The sequence below is a fragment of the Phaethon aethereus genome (assembly GCF_964289735.1).
Source record: "Phaethon aethereus genome assembly, chromosome: Z".
NCBI lineage: Eukaryota > Metazoa > Chordata > Aves > Phaethontiformes > Phaethontidae > Phaethon > Phaethon aethereus.
The window spans coordinates 15625513-15643669 of NC_138577.1; the positions used below are offsets into that span (position 1 = coordinate 15625513).

At 38.7% G+C, this 18157-nt stretch overlaps 1 protein-coding gene across 1 annotated transcript in view; it reads right to left on the bottom strand.

Annotated features, from left to right (window-relative positions):
- The window catches only part of NUP155 (nucleoporin 155), a gene marked incomplete at both ends in the record, with an annotated part of 34519 nt that overhangs the window by 12668 nt on the left and 3694 nt on the right, over positions 1-18157 (bottom strand). Inside the window, 17 exons of the mRNA XM_082013758.1 lie at positions 78-175; positions 389-507; positions 1250-1316; positions 2189-2339; positions 2443-2505; positions 7515-7603; positions 9650-9744; positions 10630-10740; positions 11807-11977; positions 13415-13515; positions 14379-14531; positions 14623-14720; positions 14854-14945; positions 15255-15328; positions 15880-15985; positions 16447-16613; positions 17924-18016. Coding sequence (XP_081869884.1) covers positions 78-175; positions 389-507; positions 1250-1316; positions 2189-2339; positions 2443-2505; positions 7515-7603; positions 9650-9744; positions 10630-10740; positions 11807-11977; positions 13415-13515; positions 14379-14531; positions 14623-14720; positions 14854-14945; positions 15255-15328; positions 15880-15985; positions 16447-16613; positions 17924-18016 — 1848 coding nt within the window. The remainder of the gene's footprint in view (positions 1-77; positions 176-388; positions 508-1249; positions 1317-2188; positions 2340-2442; positions 2506-7514; positions 7604-9649; positions 9745-10629; positions 10741-11806; positions 11978-13414; positions 13516-14378; positions 14532-14622; positions 14721-14853; positions 14946-15254; positions 15329-15879; positions 15986-16446; positions 16614-17923; positions 18017-18157) is intronic.

The following is an 18157-nucleotide window of genomic DNA, read 5'->3' on the forward strand; positions in this document are numbered from 1 at the left end:
TTCAACAAGAAAAGTGAGAAAGGCAACACCCAGATGCACTGTTCCCTGACACCTCCTGTTCAAAAGTAATTACATACCGTGGTATTTCCTCTGGAGTTCCTGCTGGACTTGCTGAGAACTTCCACCATCAGGCCGCATGAAACCCAGGAGCCTCTGTTGCAGATTGGCTGGTGTGCTGAAACTGCCATTCCAAAATAAAAAGGAGATGCTAATATGAGTACAAATACGGAATCTTTTAAAGATGGAATCTAACAACTCATTTTTAGCACCTGACCAGGTGAAGCTGGAGGCCATACACACACTTCAGCTCAACACAGATACACATGGTATAGTTTTTAAAGAGTTGGACATTGAATACCACTAGTAAATTCAACACAATGAATACTACCTTGGGTTTCCAAGGGCTCCTACTGTAGCAAATTGTGAATTTCTATCCAGAAATTCTTGTAAACCTTTTAATTCTTGTAGCACACATTCCAGCACATGGGATGGAACACTGCTTTCTACCTGCAAAAGAAAGCAGACTTCTTTACAGAAAGCTTAAGTTTCCAAACATTTACAATTTTAAGCTAAAGACACAAAAAAGACAAACAACAATAAAAAGAGAAACGCTGATAACCAAATCAGCTATTCTACGGTTTCCAACTCTGAACTAAAACAGTGACTGAGCAGTGCTAAGACACAAAGTGTAACTGCCAAGGTCTTCAGAGTCTCCCAGTTGCCCTGTAACTGGAGGAGGAAAGCTCAAGTAGCAGTTAACTTGCGTTGCTGAATTCACTCAATTCAGGATTCTGTTAACACCCACAGTCAGAAAGCGCTTTGTTCTTTTGATCATGCAGAAAAGGTGAAATACCAAGATGTCAGCCAGGAAGATGCTGGAAATCTTTTAATGTCTTTACGTAACTGCTATGTTTATCCTAACCCACTAAAGCATCTTATTTTTAGGCTTTGTCTGGAGGGGGTATGCAGAAATGAAGGAAGTGCAATTACTAAACATGGAGAAAACTGGCCATTGCCAACTAACAACAGAGATCAAATTCCAGTCAGGTTTCTTTAAAAGTAACATTCAAAATGGTAGCTTAAAGAGATTTAAAACCTACTCTTCAGTTAAGAGCACAGCACTTAAGAAAACATTCAAGTAACAACCTTTTTTTTCATGAGCAGTTTATAATTGGGAACAGAAGTGTAAAAGGGCTTAAGGTATATACTATAAAGAACTTTTAAAAATACAAAAAAATCTTTTACATACTGCAACAACTTCTCGATTGCCGCTTTTGAAAACTCTCTCCACAACTATACTGCCATCCCAAATATTTCTGGAACACAAAACAGGACTGTGTTAAAACCAAAGTAACTGAAGTTTTTGGCAAGTCTTCTATGTATAATTTCTTAAGAAAGAAATGGTAATGTTTTTTACTTCAAGGTCTAAAATAAGGATTTAAGTTGCATGAAAATTAAACATTGAAAAAAATTACCACTATAAATTTGTGAATGGTACATATGTAGATAATTAACAGAATTTTAAATTTTAAAACCTTAATCAAATTAGGTTTGACGCTCTCAAATGCTTTAAACATAGGCCAGTATTATTGTCTGGAAATACAGTGCAGGCAAACAAGTGTCATAAAAATTTCTTTCCCAACCAGCATGCAGAGAGATGACCAACACATGAAGATCTCTGTTCTTGCTTGGGGTGTTTAGTAACAGAAGATTCAACATGCAAGTAACAGAATCCTCTTTAGTCTTGCTTCATTGCTCTGATGTGAGCATTCTATTTAAAGCTTCTTAACAGAAACAACACCAAGAACAGAAACGACGTCAAGCCAGGACTTTGATCCTGTAAGTCCTTCTGCATTTCCTTTTCATCCTTTAGCAGGAGTTTGAAACATAGAGCTCATAGGTTTGAAAAATAAACCCGTATTTTCAAAGTTATGCATATACACTTGACTGCAGGATCAACATCTAAGGAACTTTCCTGTCCTAGCCATTCACTGAATGTATTATTATTAACAGAGCTGTGAGGAGAACATATTGTATCAATGGGTACTTCACAAAGACAACGTAAAAATGCTCTGTACTGATTGCAAATTTAAATGCTATTAAGACAGAATTCAACGCCTGTAAGTATTAGGGGAAAGAAAAACTGAAACAAATTGAGTGACAGAATCTCTTTACACAAACAACTCACCCGATAATCCGAGCAAAGTATATGCAGATGCCATTGTGTCTTCCAGAAAATACTATCTCTGGACCCATCATTCCACTAATGGATGTACCAGGGTGAGACATGGAATTCCCAGAAGGAAACATGAAAGTTGACATACTAGGAGATTGTAAACCTAGGGTAAAAGTAAGTAAATATTACTCATTTGAATGCAAATTAAAAAGCCTCATTGAAAAAAATTTTCTTAATTTCTCCAGCAAAGGAAAAGAGGGTGTTACCTTGCCCAGGTGTTGTTGAAAAACTAAGATTAGGATATGGACTATCAACAGTCAAGGGGTTACCTAGAAGGGAAAAGAAATAAAGGTAAGTTTGTTAAAAACAAACAAACAAGTAATAAAAAAAACCCCCAAAATATAATCCACAACATTCCTGTGCAAAAGTAGCGCTAAGTACTTAACAGTTAGAACCATTCCAAGAGCTTTTATTTATAGTTAAATACCACATTGCACTCATTTCTTATTAACTCAAAAGTCCATAAGCAAACCAAACGGATTTGTTGCTTTTAAGAGCAGTTATTAAGCTTTTTTCCCCAGCATTCACATGTTATTTATTGCACACCATCTGTTCTCCCCATTGAATATAATACTGTCCACATACTACTTCTTGTTCTTCACCTTCTGACTGCTCCCATTCCTGCTGTGGGCAGCTACTCTCAAGCACTCACTTTCAGTCATTTAGATCTTTTCAAAGAATATCAATTTTACCTTCAAAGCACTTGTTGTGCTGTGCTGGTACATGATAAGGGATGCAATACACCCATTCAATGCTATACTTTTTGATGCAGGTATCTATGAGGTTGTTCCAGAAATGATTCCCTTTGTCTGACTCAATTCTTCCAGGGGTGCCATGTTACCATAAGACTTGCTTTTGAAGGCCCAGGATAGTGTTCTGGGTGGTGGTATAAGGCATGGGATATGTTTACACCCATCCAGTGGTTGCTTTGACCATTGTAAGCATATGGTGCGTGCCTTGGCCAGTTTGTTGGAGTTTGACATAGTCAATCTGCCAGGCCTCCCCATATTTTATTTCAGCCATTGTCCTCCATACCAGAGAGACTCTAACTGCTTGACTTGCTTGTCTGCAGCACATGTTTCACATTCATGAATAACCTGTGCAATGGTGTCGTGGTTAAGTCCACGCCTCGATCAGGAGCCCATCCATACCCATCTCTTCCTTGATGGCCTGAGGTGTCATGGGCCCAACTGAGCTATAAATAATTCACCGTTATCTTGCCAGTCCAGATGCATTTTTGAGCCACTTCAATCTTTGCAGCCTGATCCACCTGCTGATTTTTGATGATCTTCAGCAGCTCAACTCCTTGGTATGTGAGCATTTACGTGATGTACTTTTACAATCAGGTTCTCTAACCAGGCAGTGATATCTTGCCATAATTCAGCAGTCCAGATAGCTTTGCACTGGCACTGCAACTGGTCTGCTTCCAATGCTATAGCCATCCGTACAGGGCATTTGCCACCATCCATGAGACGGTACAGAGTACTGGCCACTTTCCTCATTCAGCAGTATCTATTATTAATTATCTGTCAGTAATATCAAAGACCCCTGCAACAACGGGAACCTTATAGTTGCTATCTACTACAAGTTGCCTGATCAAGGGGAGTCTATTGACGAAGCCTTCTCACTCCAGCTAGAGGAGGCATCACACTCACAGGCTCTCATCCTGCTGTAGAACTTCAACCACCCCAAACATCTGCTGGAAAAGTAGCACAGGGAGCTGTAGGCAATCCAAAGGACTCCTGGAATGCATGGAGGATAACTTCCTAGGCCAGATAAGAGACAGTCCTACCAGAGGGGATGCCATACTGGACCTGTCGGTCACTAACGCAAGTGAGCTAATTTGTGACAGCAAGATTGGAGGCAGTCTGGGCTGCAGTGATCATGCATGGGTAGAGTTCACAGTCCTGAGGGATATGAGGCAGATGAAGAGTAAAGTCAGGACCCTGAATTTTAGGAAAGCAAAATTCCAGCGGTTCAGGGCATCGGGTCAGTAGGACCCCTCGGAAGCTGCTCTTGGGGACAAGGGAGCAGAACAGAGCTGGCAAATCTTTAAGGATGCTTTCCATAGAGTGCAAGAGCTCTTGATCCCCAGGTGTAAGAAATCAGGAAAGGAAGAAGGCAAGAGACCAGCATGGCTGAGTTGAGACCTGCTGGACAAACTAAAGGGCAAGAAGGAAATGCACAGGCAGTGGAATCAGGGACAGGTATCCTGGGATGAGTACAGGGACGCTTCCCAGATGTGTAGGGATGGGGGTGAGGAAGGCCAAGACATGGCTGGAGCTGAACTTGGCAAGGGATGCAAAGAACAGTAAGAAGGGCTTATACCAGTGTGTCAGCCAGAAAAGGGAGGTCAAAGAAAGTTTGACTGACCTCCTTGATGAGCAAGACTGGCAGACTGGTAACAATGGAGGAGGAGAAAGCTGAGGTACTCTATGACTTCTTTGCCCCAGTCTTCACTGTCAGTGTCTCTTCCCACACCTCTCGAGTGGATGGACTGCCAGACAGGGACTGGAGGAACAAAGTCCCTCCCACTGTAAGATCAGGTTCAAGACCACCTGAGGAACCTGAACATGCACAAGTCTATGGGACCTGATGAGATGGACCCCAGAGTCCTGAGGGAACTGGATGATGCAGTTGCCAAGCCACCCTCCATGATACTTGAAAAGTCATGGCAGTCAGGTGAAGTCCCTGGAGACGGGAAAAAGGGCAACGTTGCACTCATTTTTAAGAAAGGTAGCAAGGAGGACTCTGGGAACTAGCAACCTGTCAGCCTCTCCTCTGTGCCTGGGAAGATCATGGAACAGATCGTCCTAGAAGCTGTGTTAAGCCATGTGGAGGACAGGGAGGAGATTCGAGACAGCCAGCATGGCTTCACCAAGGGCAAGTCCTGCCTGACTAATGTGGTGGCCTTCTATGATGGAGTGACCACATCAGTGGACAAGGGAAGAACTACTGATACTGTCTATCTGGAGTTTTGAAAGGCCTTTAAGATGGTCCCCCACAACAAACTTCTCTCTACATTGGAGAGAGACGTATTTGATGGGTGGACTGTTGGGTGGATGAGGAATTGGTTGGATGGTTGCATACAGAGGGTAGTGGTCAATGGCTCAATATCCGGATGGAGATCAGTGACAAGTGGTGTCCCTTAGGGGTCTCTACTGGGACCAGTACTCTTTAATATCATCAATGACATCAACAGTGGGATCAAGTGCACCCTTAGAAAGTCTGCAGACAACACCAAGCTGAGTGGTGCAGTTAACACACCTGAGGGTCAGGATGCCATCCAGAGGGACCTGGACAAACTCTAGGAATGGGCCCATGCGAACCTCATGAGGTTCAACAAGGCCAAGTGCAGGGTCCTGCACATGGGTTGGGGCAACCCCTGCTATCAACCCAGGCTGGGGGATGAAGGGATTGAGAGCAGCCCTGCCCAGATGGACTTGGAGGTACTGGTGGATGAAAAGCTGGACATGAGCCAGTAATGTATGCTCACACCCCAACAAGACAACCGTACCCTGGGCTGCATCCAAAGCAGCGTGGCCAGAAGGTCAAAGGAGGGGATTCTGCCCCTCTACTTTGCTCTGCTGAGACCCCACCTGCAGTCCTGTGCCAGCTCTGGAGCCCTCAGCACAGAAGAGACATGGACCTGTTGGAGAGGGTCCAGAGGAGGGCCACCAAAATGATCAGAGGGATGGAACACCTCTGCTGTGAGGACAGGCTGAAAGAGTTGGGGTTGTTCAGCCTGGAGAAGGGAAGTCTCTGGGGAGTCCTTATTGCAGCCTTCCAGTACTTAAAGGGGGCTTACAAGAATGATGGGGATAGACTTGTTAGCAGGGCCTGATGTGACAGGACAGGGGGTAATGGCTTTATAACTAAAAGGCAGTTGATATATTCTAGATGTAGGGAAGAAATCTTTCACACTGAGGGTGGCGAAGCATTGGCACAGGTTGCCCAGAGAGCTGGTAGATGCCCCATCCCTGGAAACATTCCAGGTCAGGTTGGACGGGGCTCTGAGCAACCTGATCTAGTTGAAGATGTCCCTGCTCACTGCAAGGGGGTTGGATGAGATGAGTTTTAATGGTCCCTTCCAACCCAAACTATTCTAGATTCTATGATTACAGACCTTCCTGTCATTTTCCCCAGACATTATTATCGTTCTCAGTGTGCTCCTAGTCCCTGTTCTCTCCATAGCTGCTGTCTTCTCTAACTCAGATTTACTTTTACATTCTTACGCCTTGTCTCAGCTCCTGCCTCCATTACTATTTTTCCAGACCATCAGGCTAGGAAAGCCATTGATGCATTAAATATACCACTCTTCTTAGTGTTTTATTACTACTTAAGAATTCTGAAAAAAGATGGTCAACTGGCTTTCCAAAACTTCATCCCTGTTCAGCACACCTTTCTCCAAAACTTACCCATTGGGATATATGCCAAAGATGGTACTAAAATGGAATTTCTTTGCATTCCAGGCAATCATGTTTTTTCCCCCCAAGTCTGATGTGTAAAATCAAATGCCATGTGTCAGATAAGGATCTCAGAAATTAATGAGTTCCTGATTAAAAATTTTTTTAACTCTGATTTTAGAGTTCCAAATTCATCATTATTAATTTCTTTTTTGAAAAACCTTAAGATCTGGAATTGAGTAACACGTGTTGAGGGACAACTTCCTGAAGCAACTGTAGAAATTTAAGTGAATCCTTATAATACAGAAAGGCCTCCACCCCAATATGCATCAAGTTTTGAGGAGAAAGAATAGGCACTATTCTCATTTGTAGGTGGCACTGACAACCTAAGCAAAAACCAAATGTTGAAGCTAGAGCTTTTACAGGGAGAAATCTCCAAACAACTAACGCATTTTTTGATAAAAATTTTTCTTCTGCAGTATCTGCAGAGGTATGACAATGACACTGTAAGAAGATACTCTGCTATAGCCACACAACAAACAGCTAATCTTTGTAAAGTTTGAAGTATAGTATTGAAAATTGTTCTCTGGCTGCTGAAGTGCCTCTGGCAGCAGCAAATGTATACCTTCTTCACATAAATATTAACAGATTATATGCAGTATCGTAGTTTGATATCACATTACCCTCTCACTAAATCAAAAAATCACTCAAGAGGAATGGAAAAAAATTTCTCTAATTAATTAGCCAGTGAGTGGAAAAATAAAGGACTATTTCAGAACACACCAGAACACAGATACTTGTAAGAAGACAAAACACAACATACTCAAGGAAAAAAAAATCCTGTCCAAAACCATGAAATGCTTGCTACTTACCAGCAGGAACAGGAGAACCCAAAATAGGTCCAACATTGCTTGGAGGAGGCAGAGCTGAAGGAAATCTCATTTGTGCTTCTCCACCATACCTAAAGTTTACATGCAAAGACAAAAAACTTCATACTTCATACACAGTCCATTTGATTTTCATGTCTTTGAGAATTAATAGCAATTTGGGGGTTCTTTTAAAATGGGTAATAAAAAAAACCAGCACAACTTTTCAGAAATATTTGTGACTGTATGATACTTTTGGCAGAAGAAAACTAATTGTTGTATGGAAAGCATTTAACATATGCAATTGCAAAGGCAAGTTAGATGAACAACTAAGTACTTTTTGTGGCTGTTTGAAATTCTGTAGTGATATGACACAATCAGGCTTTAAAGAGAAATTTACCAATTCTGAAAATCAGACTTATGCTTTAGTATCTTTTTAAGGTTTGCCTCCATAGTAAAGTGGAAAGAAAGACACAGCTGAGATGACCTACGCTTATCATTCTACCATCCACAAGTCATTTCTATGTCTCTCTCTCCTATAATGCTACATAAGCACTTTATTACATCTTCCCTCGCTAACATCCATCTCTCCAGAGTTGTCATCCACATTTTCTCTCAGATCTTCTAATGTAATTCAATTTAACAAAGAGCAACTGTTCAGAACTTACTGAGAATAGATGACTTGATGTAACACCTGCACAAGTTTTGGAAAGGAACAAGCAAGCTTTTGGAAACAACGCTCAAACTCTAGCACAAACATACAGTCAAAGCTGCACGTTTTATCATCACTCTCAACAGCTGTATTTTACCAAACCTCTTTTTTCCTCCAGGCTACATGCCCTGTGAGGCCAGCCGAGAGACCCACAATATACCAATTTTTTCAGGCAGCTAATTAAAATATACATATTTGCATCATACCAAGGATACGCAGATGACAAATTATCACAGAATCACAGAATCATGAAGGTTGGAAAAGACCTTAAAGATCATCAAGTCCAACCAGCAACCCAACACCACTGTGCCCACTAAACCATATCCTAAAGTAGATCCTCCATATCCTGAAGAAGTCTGAAGAAGAGGAGGCTGAGAGGAGACCTTATCGCTCTCTACAACTACCTGAAAGGGGGTTGTGGTGACGAGGGTGTTGGTCTCTTCTCCCAACTAACTAGTGATAGGACAAGAGGAAATGGCCTCAAGTTGCACCAGGGGAGGTTTAGATTGGATATTAGGAAAAATTTCTTCACTGAGAGAGTGGTCAGGCATTGGAACAGGCTGCCCAGGGAGGTGGTGGAGTCGCCATCCCTGGAAGTGTTCAAAAAACGTATGGATGTGGTGCTTCAGGACATGGTTTAGGGGACATGGTGGTGCTGGATTAATGGTTGGACTTGATGATCTTGAAGGTCCTTTCCAACCTAGTGATTCTGTGATTCTGTGAAGAATCCTCCAAAGTGGAAGCCCATACTCCCTCACTCAACTTGTAGGGGAAAAAAACAAACCAACAAAAAACCTCAAACACACAAAACAACAACAATTAATCAACATTTATGACCAAAAGCTATCAGGCCCTGAACAGGGAAAGTCTATCTGAATATAAATTTCCTTGGTGCAATGGTGAACAGCATAAGTAATTACAGTATGTTAAAAAAAAAAAACACCAAACCAAGCAAAAAAAACCAAACCCCAAACCCACACAAAAATTAAAAAATTTGTCTGTTCTTTTTCCAGCTGCCTGAGTTGGTCTCAACTAAGGATACTACTACACAGTGCACTTCAATGAACTGGGATACGTGAAGTATAGATAAGTGCATTTTATGCAGATTAAACTACATTTTCAATAGCCTCCTCTACGTGTGGAATACAAACATCCAAGAGGGGAACTAACAAGAAATCACCATAGGAATGGTGACATATTACATGACATTACAAATAAATAACAACAATCCTTTGTTGATGAGCCCTAAATTAATGCAAAAGCATATTCTACCATTGTGGAATTGTTAAACCATTCCAGGTTTAATAGTCTATCCTCATTTTAAAACAATATTCACTCAGGCAGCAGGTTAAAGAGCCTGTACAATTATTTAGTAGCTGTAGTGATCCTGAATGTAATATTCAGAACAGCCTACACAACTGAAACTTACCTGAAGAATGCTCGAGTAGCCCAGGCAGATACTTCTCTATCACAGGCGGCATTAGAACAGGCCAAGATAAGACAAGTGGCACAGGCCTGATCCTCCTAAATCATATTATACTATTAGTGTGGCAGATTATATCAAGCTGATAAGAAATGCATAAAAGTTATATTGCTCAATAACTAAACAGTAAATACTTTTTGCATCATTTTATTTAGAAGGCAAGGAAATCAGTTCTTCCCAACTATAGACACAAAGTGAATCATAGTGAGTCCCCTGACTGTAGCAGGTAAGTTTTTGCAAACTCGTACAATTACTGGTAGGAAACAATCTTGATATCTCTCACCATATTATGACTTAGATTCATGCAACTTCTACAGAAATGTAAATTAAGAATGTGTTTGAAGAAAAAAATCTATACAAATAATGGTTTACATATTCTAATGGCGTGTTAAAATATCACTTAGTATATCCTATCAAAGCACAAGATACTAGATTACAGTAAACATTCACTACAGATACTAATCAGTACTAGTCAAATTAAAATTGTAATCCATGATAACTTCCTTCCTGCTTTTTGGTTATTTACCTTAAACAAAAAAACACACATTTCTATTGCCCTTCAAAACGTAAAAACCTCTTGTAGTGTTAGGAATTTAACTTTTTTAGATACTCTTCCTCCCCTGCTCTTAGATGAACTACATTCCTAAACTAACAACTGCACTATTCTTCTGCTTACAGAACATATAAGAATTTCAGGGAAAGTGAATTACACTTCCATTTTTAGATATCACAAAATGAGACATTATTTATCATTATACAAACTTGGTCTATGTAGACAATACAGGAGGAAAAGCTAATACTTTAATCAAGAAATGAAATGTTAACTAGAAGTTTATAGCAACAACAAAAAGATGCTAAAGAAAGTGATTAGATTTACATAAATATTATAAATCTTCCAGTTTTCATAGCACATCAACAGATCTTACCTGATGCAACTTGAAAAATCTTTCAATCTCTTCTCCATCTCCACCTATATTGCTAACAAGCAGATGCCGCAGCTGATCGACAGGTCTGAGTTTATGAAACATAAAACTCCCCTAAAGTAACCCAAAATAAGTTATAATAAAGTTGTCTTTACTCTGGCCATGCCAAAAACCCCTCCCCACAACGCTTATCTTTAGCATTCTGAATCTTCCTTCGTTGCACTATTGGATCAAAGTATAACGTGAATGGTGTCTAAAGCCCAGTTCCCGTTCACATGCAGAAAATTCTCTAGCAAGTCTAGGAAAGGCAGGAAAAATACTGCAATGGCTGTAAACTCTCCATAAACTGAGTTAATTTTGCTGTTCTTAGCCTAATGTGAAGCATACAATACAAACATACAGCAAGTATACACAGAAAAGAAAAGCTTTATGTATCTTGCAAATTCTCAAAATGCCTGGAAAAAAATGCTTGAAGTGACTTCAAGGACCAAGGGCATGGTAAGACTGTACACTCAATCATCTCCTCTGCATTTGTACTAACTACCGGACAGGATACGATTAGTGCCTTTAACAAAACAACTGCCATTAAACAAATGCAGGTTGAGTCTAGAGGTTGTAAGACATTAATAATTAAACTTTTTTTGTTTTAAATTGCCTATTGGGTAAGATATTAACTGCCCTAAAATATTGCTAAATGTTATCAGAAAAGACAAGTAGGGAAGTTAATTTCTTTTTTCTTTTTGTACATTATGTTTTTAAAACCCTTTCAAAAAACCCTTTTGGGACTTATTCTATAACAAAGAAGAAATTATTTATTCAAATTTCAATTGCCAACAATATTTACTCAAACTATATTTTCTGGGCAGCCAGCCTCTGTTTCAATTTCATATAACCATGAACATAACCAAAGTTAAAAGAACTTCTCAGATGATCCATATCTCCAAGGGTCTCTGTAGACCAATAAAAACTATTAATGCACTGTACAAGCTGGTCCAATACCTTTGATTAAATTTAAAATAGTTACAGATAGTTTCAACAATCTTCTTCCTTATTCCTTTTTGTGTTCAGAATATAATCCTTAAAACATATCCAAAATAAATAAACATTTACAGGTTTGGATCAGTCTTCCAATTTCATACTTACTCTTCTGATTTCCTGTATTAAGAAAAGTAATACTCACCTGAGCTGAAAGCAAAACAAACTTCTTAGGTGGCAGCATGTGTTGCTGCACAACAACAGGTGAATCAGTTATTGGTATAATGTCTTTATTTAGCGGTGTTACAATCTTCTGAACTTTAAATTCATCAATAGCAGAAAGAGCCCAGGAATGTCCATCAATGCGGGTGGTCATCTGAACAACAGATAGGCATTATCCAAAGTTTGGTAACAGACATGGATTTTGTACATCTGTGGTGACATTTTACTACTTACCATTTAAAATTGCACAGAATAGAATCTACTCTTGACACAAGAAAACCCAAAGAAAATAATCAAGTTCTTGTATTGTCTAACAGAAGGTTACCACTGAATTTACAGTTACATATATACTGCTGCTTTTGGGAGACAGGTAATAATATATTGCTTCTTTAGGGGGTCAAGGATAGTGTTTTGTATTTAAATGTAAAACAACTTGCAAAGTAGAATCCTTTAATGCTGCTACAATATAACCAGCAACAATCTGCTAACCATATCAGAACTAGGTACCAAAGGTATCACGAATTTAAATTATTTCTTATCAACAGAAGATATAAGAATCAACAAATACTGCAACTGAATCATAAAGGTTTACAAGATTTTCACAGTTTGCAGCAGTACTTCAAATATAACTCAGGAAGAGACATATGGTCATGAAGACATTACAGAAAACTATGTATGCTAACAAGGAAGAACTGCTGCTCAAGAACAGGCTGCAGTTTTGCTTGGGAAACTTGGCTGTTACTGCCAAATGCCTTGAAAAAAAAAGAGAGGTCAGCACTTGGGTATTCGTGCCTAAGTTTTTGCAGGGAAGGAGTAATTATAAAGCTCCTTTGTAAGTTATTAAAACAGCAGACAAATCAAAACCTGACTTGGAAACTTTTAACTTATACAATCTCTCCATTCATGCCAACTCTGCTACTGTTCCTCCAATAATATTATTTTTGACATGTCACTCCTCTACTTCAGCAGAAGACTTCAGACTTCCCTTCAGACCTGGAATACATGAAATTCTCCCTGAACTGACGCATAAAGCAACTAACTCCCTCCAAGCCCCTCTTGCAAACCCACTTATATAACAATTAGAAAGTAAGGAAAAAGAAGTAAAATAATGGAAGAGATTAATCATGTCTGAAATTTAATGAAGATGTGGCGTATCAATTTAAATAAAGAAACCAAAGTCTCTAGCACCTACATTTTAAACAATCTTTGCCAAATTTTTATCCTCACCAACAAACACCACTATGGACTGTGGACTGTGTCTTCCTGTGCTTGTGCACAATATGCAGCATGTTACAGGCAACGATATTTTCAAATATGTTAATTAGAAGTCAAGGCAATTGCTTCTGATACATAGCTTGCATCAAGCTGGAAAGTACAGCTGAACTAGGCATTCCTATTAAGAGATCAGTTCCCACTCACTGACAAAACTGCCTACTAATTTTTTTTTCTTTGTAAGTGTTTCCAAACTCCTCATGGAAGTTTTCTGTGAACTACCCATTTCTTGCAGATAGTATTACTTAAGTATCTGTTATCAGAAGTGAAAAATAATATCTAGATTCCATCAAAATGGTATAAAAGTTTGCTTTAGTACCTGTGTTTCCATCATTGGCTTTTGAAAAGGGAAAGAATCATGATTGATACACCACAGGATGTCATTATCCTCATTTTCTGAAGCTGCCATCAGCAGGACTCCTAGCAAGAACAGAGATATTACGTTTGTATCAGAAGCAATAATCATGCATTAGATGCAAATCCATTAATTCATTCCTTTTTTAGTAAAAATCAATCTTTAAGTCCTAATCATAGAGTTTGAACAGCAAATAATATCTCTGGAGTTTGTATGTCATAGGGTTCTTCAGATGGTCACATTTAACACCATTTTCTGTCTACTCTAAAATGTACAAACAAACATGAGCCTAAAACAGTTAGAACATGCCTCAAAAATCAGATGTTTAAATAGATGATGGATGAAAAAACATCTGGAAATGACTTCAAGGATAAAAATCAGTATGTATGATTAAAAGGGTCAGCAATCCCCCTCTACGTTTCTTCAACACTTTTAAAAATTCAGCCTACAATCAGAAATGACATAAAAATGGAACCATTTGACAGCTGTTTGGTGTCTTATGTGGTATCAGTAGCTAAATGAATTAAAAAATAACAACAGTCAGCACACGCTAAACTCAGCATGAAAGTCACTAAACAGCTAAGAAGCCTATTCTGTCCACTGCTTTCAAGAACTAATCACACATGGCTAGAGACATGTAGGTGAATTTGAACACACTGATTCTATTTTATGGGGAGATTAGAAGAGAAAATGTTGATCAACACATGAAGAGAGTTCTCTGCTCAAACACTGCACCTTGCAGAACTAAATTCTGAAAAATATGACAACCTTCCACTTCCAAAAACTCTCTCATTAACACAGACGCCATACTTAGTTACCAGTTATTACCACCGCTTCAAACTCCCCAATGTAAAAACAGTGTGATAGTGACCGACAAAAAAACTCCCCAAAAACCCCAGTCCCGTCTGAGCCATGTTCCATTGCCTACCTTTGCTATAAAGAGCTCTGTGAACCTTTGTAGGCTTCTCCACATTAGAAGAAGCTGAAAATCCAGGTGGCAAACGGACATGAACCAAGGTTAACATGGAGGGACGAGCTGTTGGGTGCTTAAATTGTGAAGTACTAAAATACAGTCGGACACCTGAACAAAAGATAAAAAAAGGTCACAATTTTACTAAACTGCACATATGCCATTTATCACTTTAAAAGGGGCATTAGCATTGCTTTCTTACCTGCATGTGTGATTGCTAGTAGTTGACAGTCTATGGATTCAGAATTTTCAATCACTGCTATTTGAACAATAGGCTTAAATACAGAACGATCTATTGTTCTAAAAAACAGAACAAAAAAACCCCCAAACACTCTCAATCCAAAGAAATAAGCAAACAACATTCTTCAAAAATATAGTGTGAAACTATTGGCCTTAAAGGAAGCTTCTTACATTATAATTGTCATAAATATACCTGGCAATGCTCCCAGCAGCAGAAACTATAGCATTTTGTGAAAGAGAAGTAACCCTGGTCATTCCTTGACCATCTTGTCCCAAATCGTAAACCTGCAATTCAATAATACAGCTTAGTGATTTACGGTTGAATTAATTAATACAGCCTCATCTATCAAGGAGCAACTCAAACTCTATTTTTATTTATCCTCATACTTCCATATAATTGAGGAGAAAATCAAAAGGCTAGTCTTTCCTCAGAAGAAAGTATTTTAGGTTTTCAGGCACACACTTTGCTACAAAAAGATAAACTGGAATAATATCCTGTAATACCTACAGAGAATTACCAGGTACTGGGGGAAACTTAAAAAGTTAGATACACATTAGTAACATAGCCAGCAGTCATTAGAAGTCATCACATACTTGCAGCACTCCTTTTTCTGAGCGGGTGTGTAAGATATTTCGAGAGTTGTCAATGGCAATTTGAACTACAGGATCTGGGGAAGGGGGAGGAAAAAGGGAGAACCAGCAAATCAATACTGGATTTAGTGAAAACATGTTTAAGACAGAATATCTACAAAACAGTTAATTGTAAGTTAACAAAAACTGCAGGAGTCCCACACAGGACTCCTACCTGAAGTCATTTAAAACAGCAGTCAATTTCACACAACTATTAGTAAACAAACAAACAAAAGATAAAACAATTTCAAAAATAATTTCAAATTAATTTTTCACATAACAGTGAAGTCGGGTAAAATTATTTACTTAAAGATTCTACCGTTTGCAGTGATCCCACTAAGCACATATTAATTCTGTACTACAGCACTCTAACTTTACTCCTAAGTGTCAAACTTTCCAGGCTTTGGTATCTGTATCCTGAACTAGACACAGAAAGAAGTGACCTGATTTTTACAATCATCAACCACTGCAAGTTTCATTGACAATAACTAATGCTCTGAATGAGGAAACTACTCAGTCTGACTTCTTGGTAGTATTATTTCAAAGGTTACATTAAACTATTGGGTAAGTCTTCAACATCAGTACTTACCATCCTCTGAGAACGTGAACTGTAGCAATGAAGGAATAAGGAAAGACAGTGTGCTCTTTGAATGGTTAATTTTTCTACAGCGTTGGGTAAACCAGCCTGCTTCAGCCTACAATTTAAAACAAATACAGCGTTGAAATAAAAGACAAAACAAAAACCAAACTGGTAGTTATATTAAAAAAGCTGTTAACGGCACAATTATGAAAACAAGTAAAAATCTAACTATACACCATTGATTTAATTGAAAAAGTACGTACTATTCAATTGAAAGAAACAGATGATCATTAAAAAGAAAATTTTACATAAAAAGGTACAGGATGTCACAATTTTAATTTTATTTTTGAAGTTGGCCAAACCTGTGTTGCTATTCTTCATATAATTGCTACTTCTTCCAAGACAATACACCTACACTAAGATGTGACAGCTGTTGTGCAACCAAACCATGAAACATTAGTATGGAAGAAAAAAGACGGCAAACCTGACGTTGTTTTAGAACTCTTAGTGCCTACAACACTTAGTACCACAACAATGAAGCAAGGAAAAATGCCTGTGTGTAAAACTTATAGTCACCTGGTATGCTACTTCATATAAGCAGCCATCTTTTCCAGCCAAAAAAATACGCCCATTGTCAGTGGATGTTATTGCCAGAATATAAGTATTGTCAGTAGGGAGCGAATAGAGAGGGTCTGGTAACAACTGCATTCCGCCAGACATACTATCATTGGGAGATCCAGTACCTTCAATAAACAAACAAACAAACCAATGAATCAATCTCTTTAGTTTTTAAGTTCTAATAAATATTACAGGTCTGTGATAAGAAGCATTTTGGAAAACAGGAAAAATTACAGCAAATTTTGTAACTACTAAACACATTCTGGAATAGCTATTCTCCAAAGTGAACCGCAAACAAACAAATCTTCTGAGTTTTTTTTTTAAATTAAACTAAGTTCTCTGTATAAGTTTCCAAGTAAGGAAATGCAATGTTTTTCATTTCTATACATTGTCATCACCTCTAAATCAGAACTCTAAAACACAGATTTCTACTTTTTTTTACTTTGTCCCGGATTTGGCTGGCATAATTTTCTTCCTAGTAGCTCGTATAGTGCTGTGTCCTGGATTTGAGATGAGAATGCTGCTGGTAACACACTGATGTTTTTAGTTGTTGCTAAGCAATCAAGGACTTTTCAGCTTTCCATGCTCCAGCCTGCCAGCAAGCAGGCTGGTGGTGCACGGGAAGCTGAGAGCGGACACAGCCTGGAGAGCTGACCCAAAGAGGCCAAAAGGATGTTCCATACCATACAATGTCATGGTCAGGGTATAAGCCAGGGGACTTGGCTGAGGAGGCATCATGGCTTGGTCAGCGGGTGATGAGCAATTGTGCTGTGCATCATTTGTTTTGTAAATTCTTTTATAATTTTTATTATCATTATTATTCTCTTTTATTTCTGTCCTATTAAACTGTCTTTATCTAAACCCACAAGTTCTACCTTTTTTTTTCCAATTCTCTCTCCCATCCCACTGAGGTGAGCGAACAGCTGTGCAGTTGTTTTAGCTGCCGTTTTAAAACACAACGCTCTTTGACATCAAGATAGTATAAAAAGAGAGCAAAAGATTGTAATCCTCTCACTTTCTCCAAACAATTCTGTATTTTCTCTATTAATATATAGCACATCAAATATGGTATCAGGTTTCTGTGGTTGGAATACAAATGCCAACCAGCTTAATGAACTGTATTCACCAGTTCCAAGATTCCGGTCCATCTCTTCTCTCCCTCTCCAACATGTTGTTTAATTAACAGGAGTACCTGTTTCAAAAGCTCTTTTTATGTTAAGCAGGTGAATAATACTAATCAATGCTCCTATGGGAGTCCAGGATCCAGCAAGTGAAAAAGTAAAAATGATTTCCCCCTGTCTGTAACATGATTTAAAAATTAGCAAGGCACTTAGCACATGGTCTTGTTTTCCTTTTTTTATTATTTTTTAAATGGCTACAAGTAAAACAGCCAAAACTTGTTAATGCACAACTGAGAATGAGAGGAGAGAATTACCTGCTTGTATATTAGCACAACTGAGCCCTAAAATCACAATATCCACAGGGGTAGCCAGAACAAGTAAGTGTCGTACATGAGGCTGGAAGATACCTAAAGAAGGGGAGAAAATAAAATTTTTGTTTGCAGCCCACCTCTTAGATCACAATGATGTATCCAATGTTTCCACTGGAAAGACATATCAACTCATTAGTCATATTTAAGACCTAATGATCTGTGAAATTCTAGAATTAG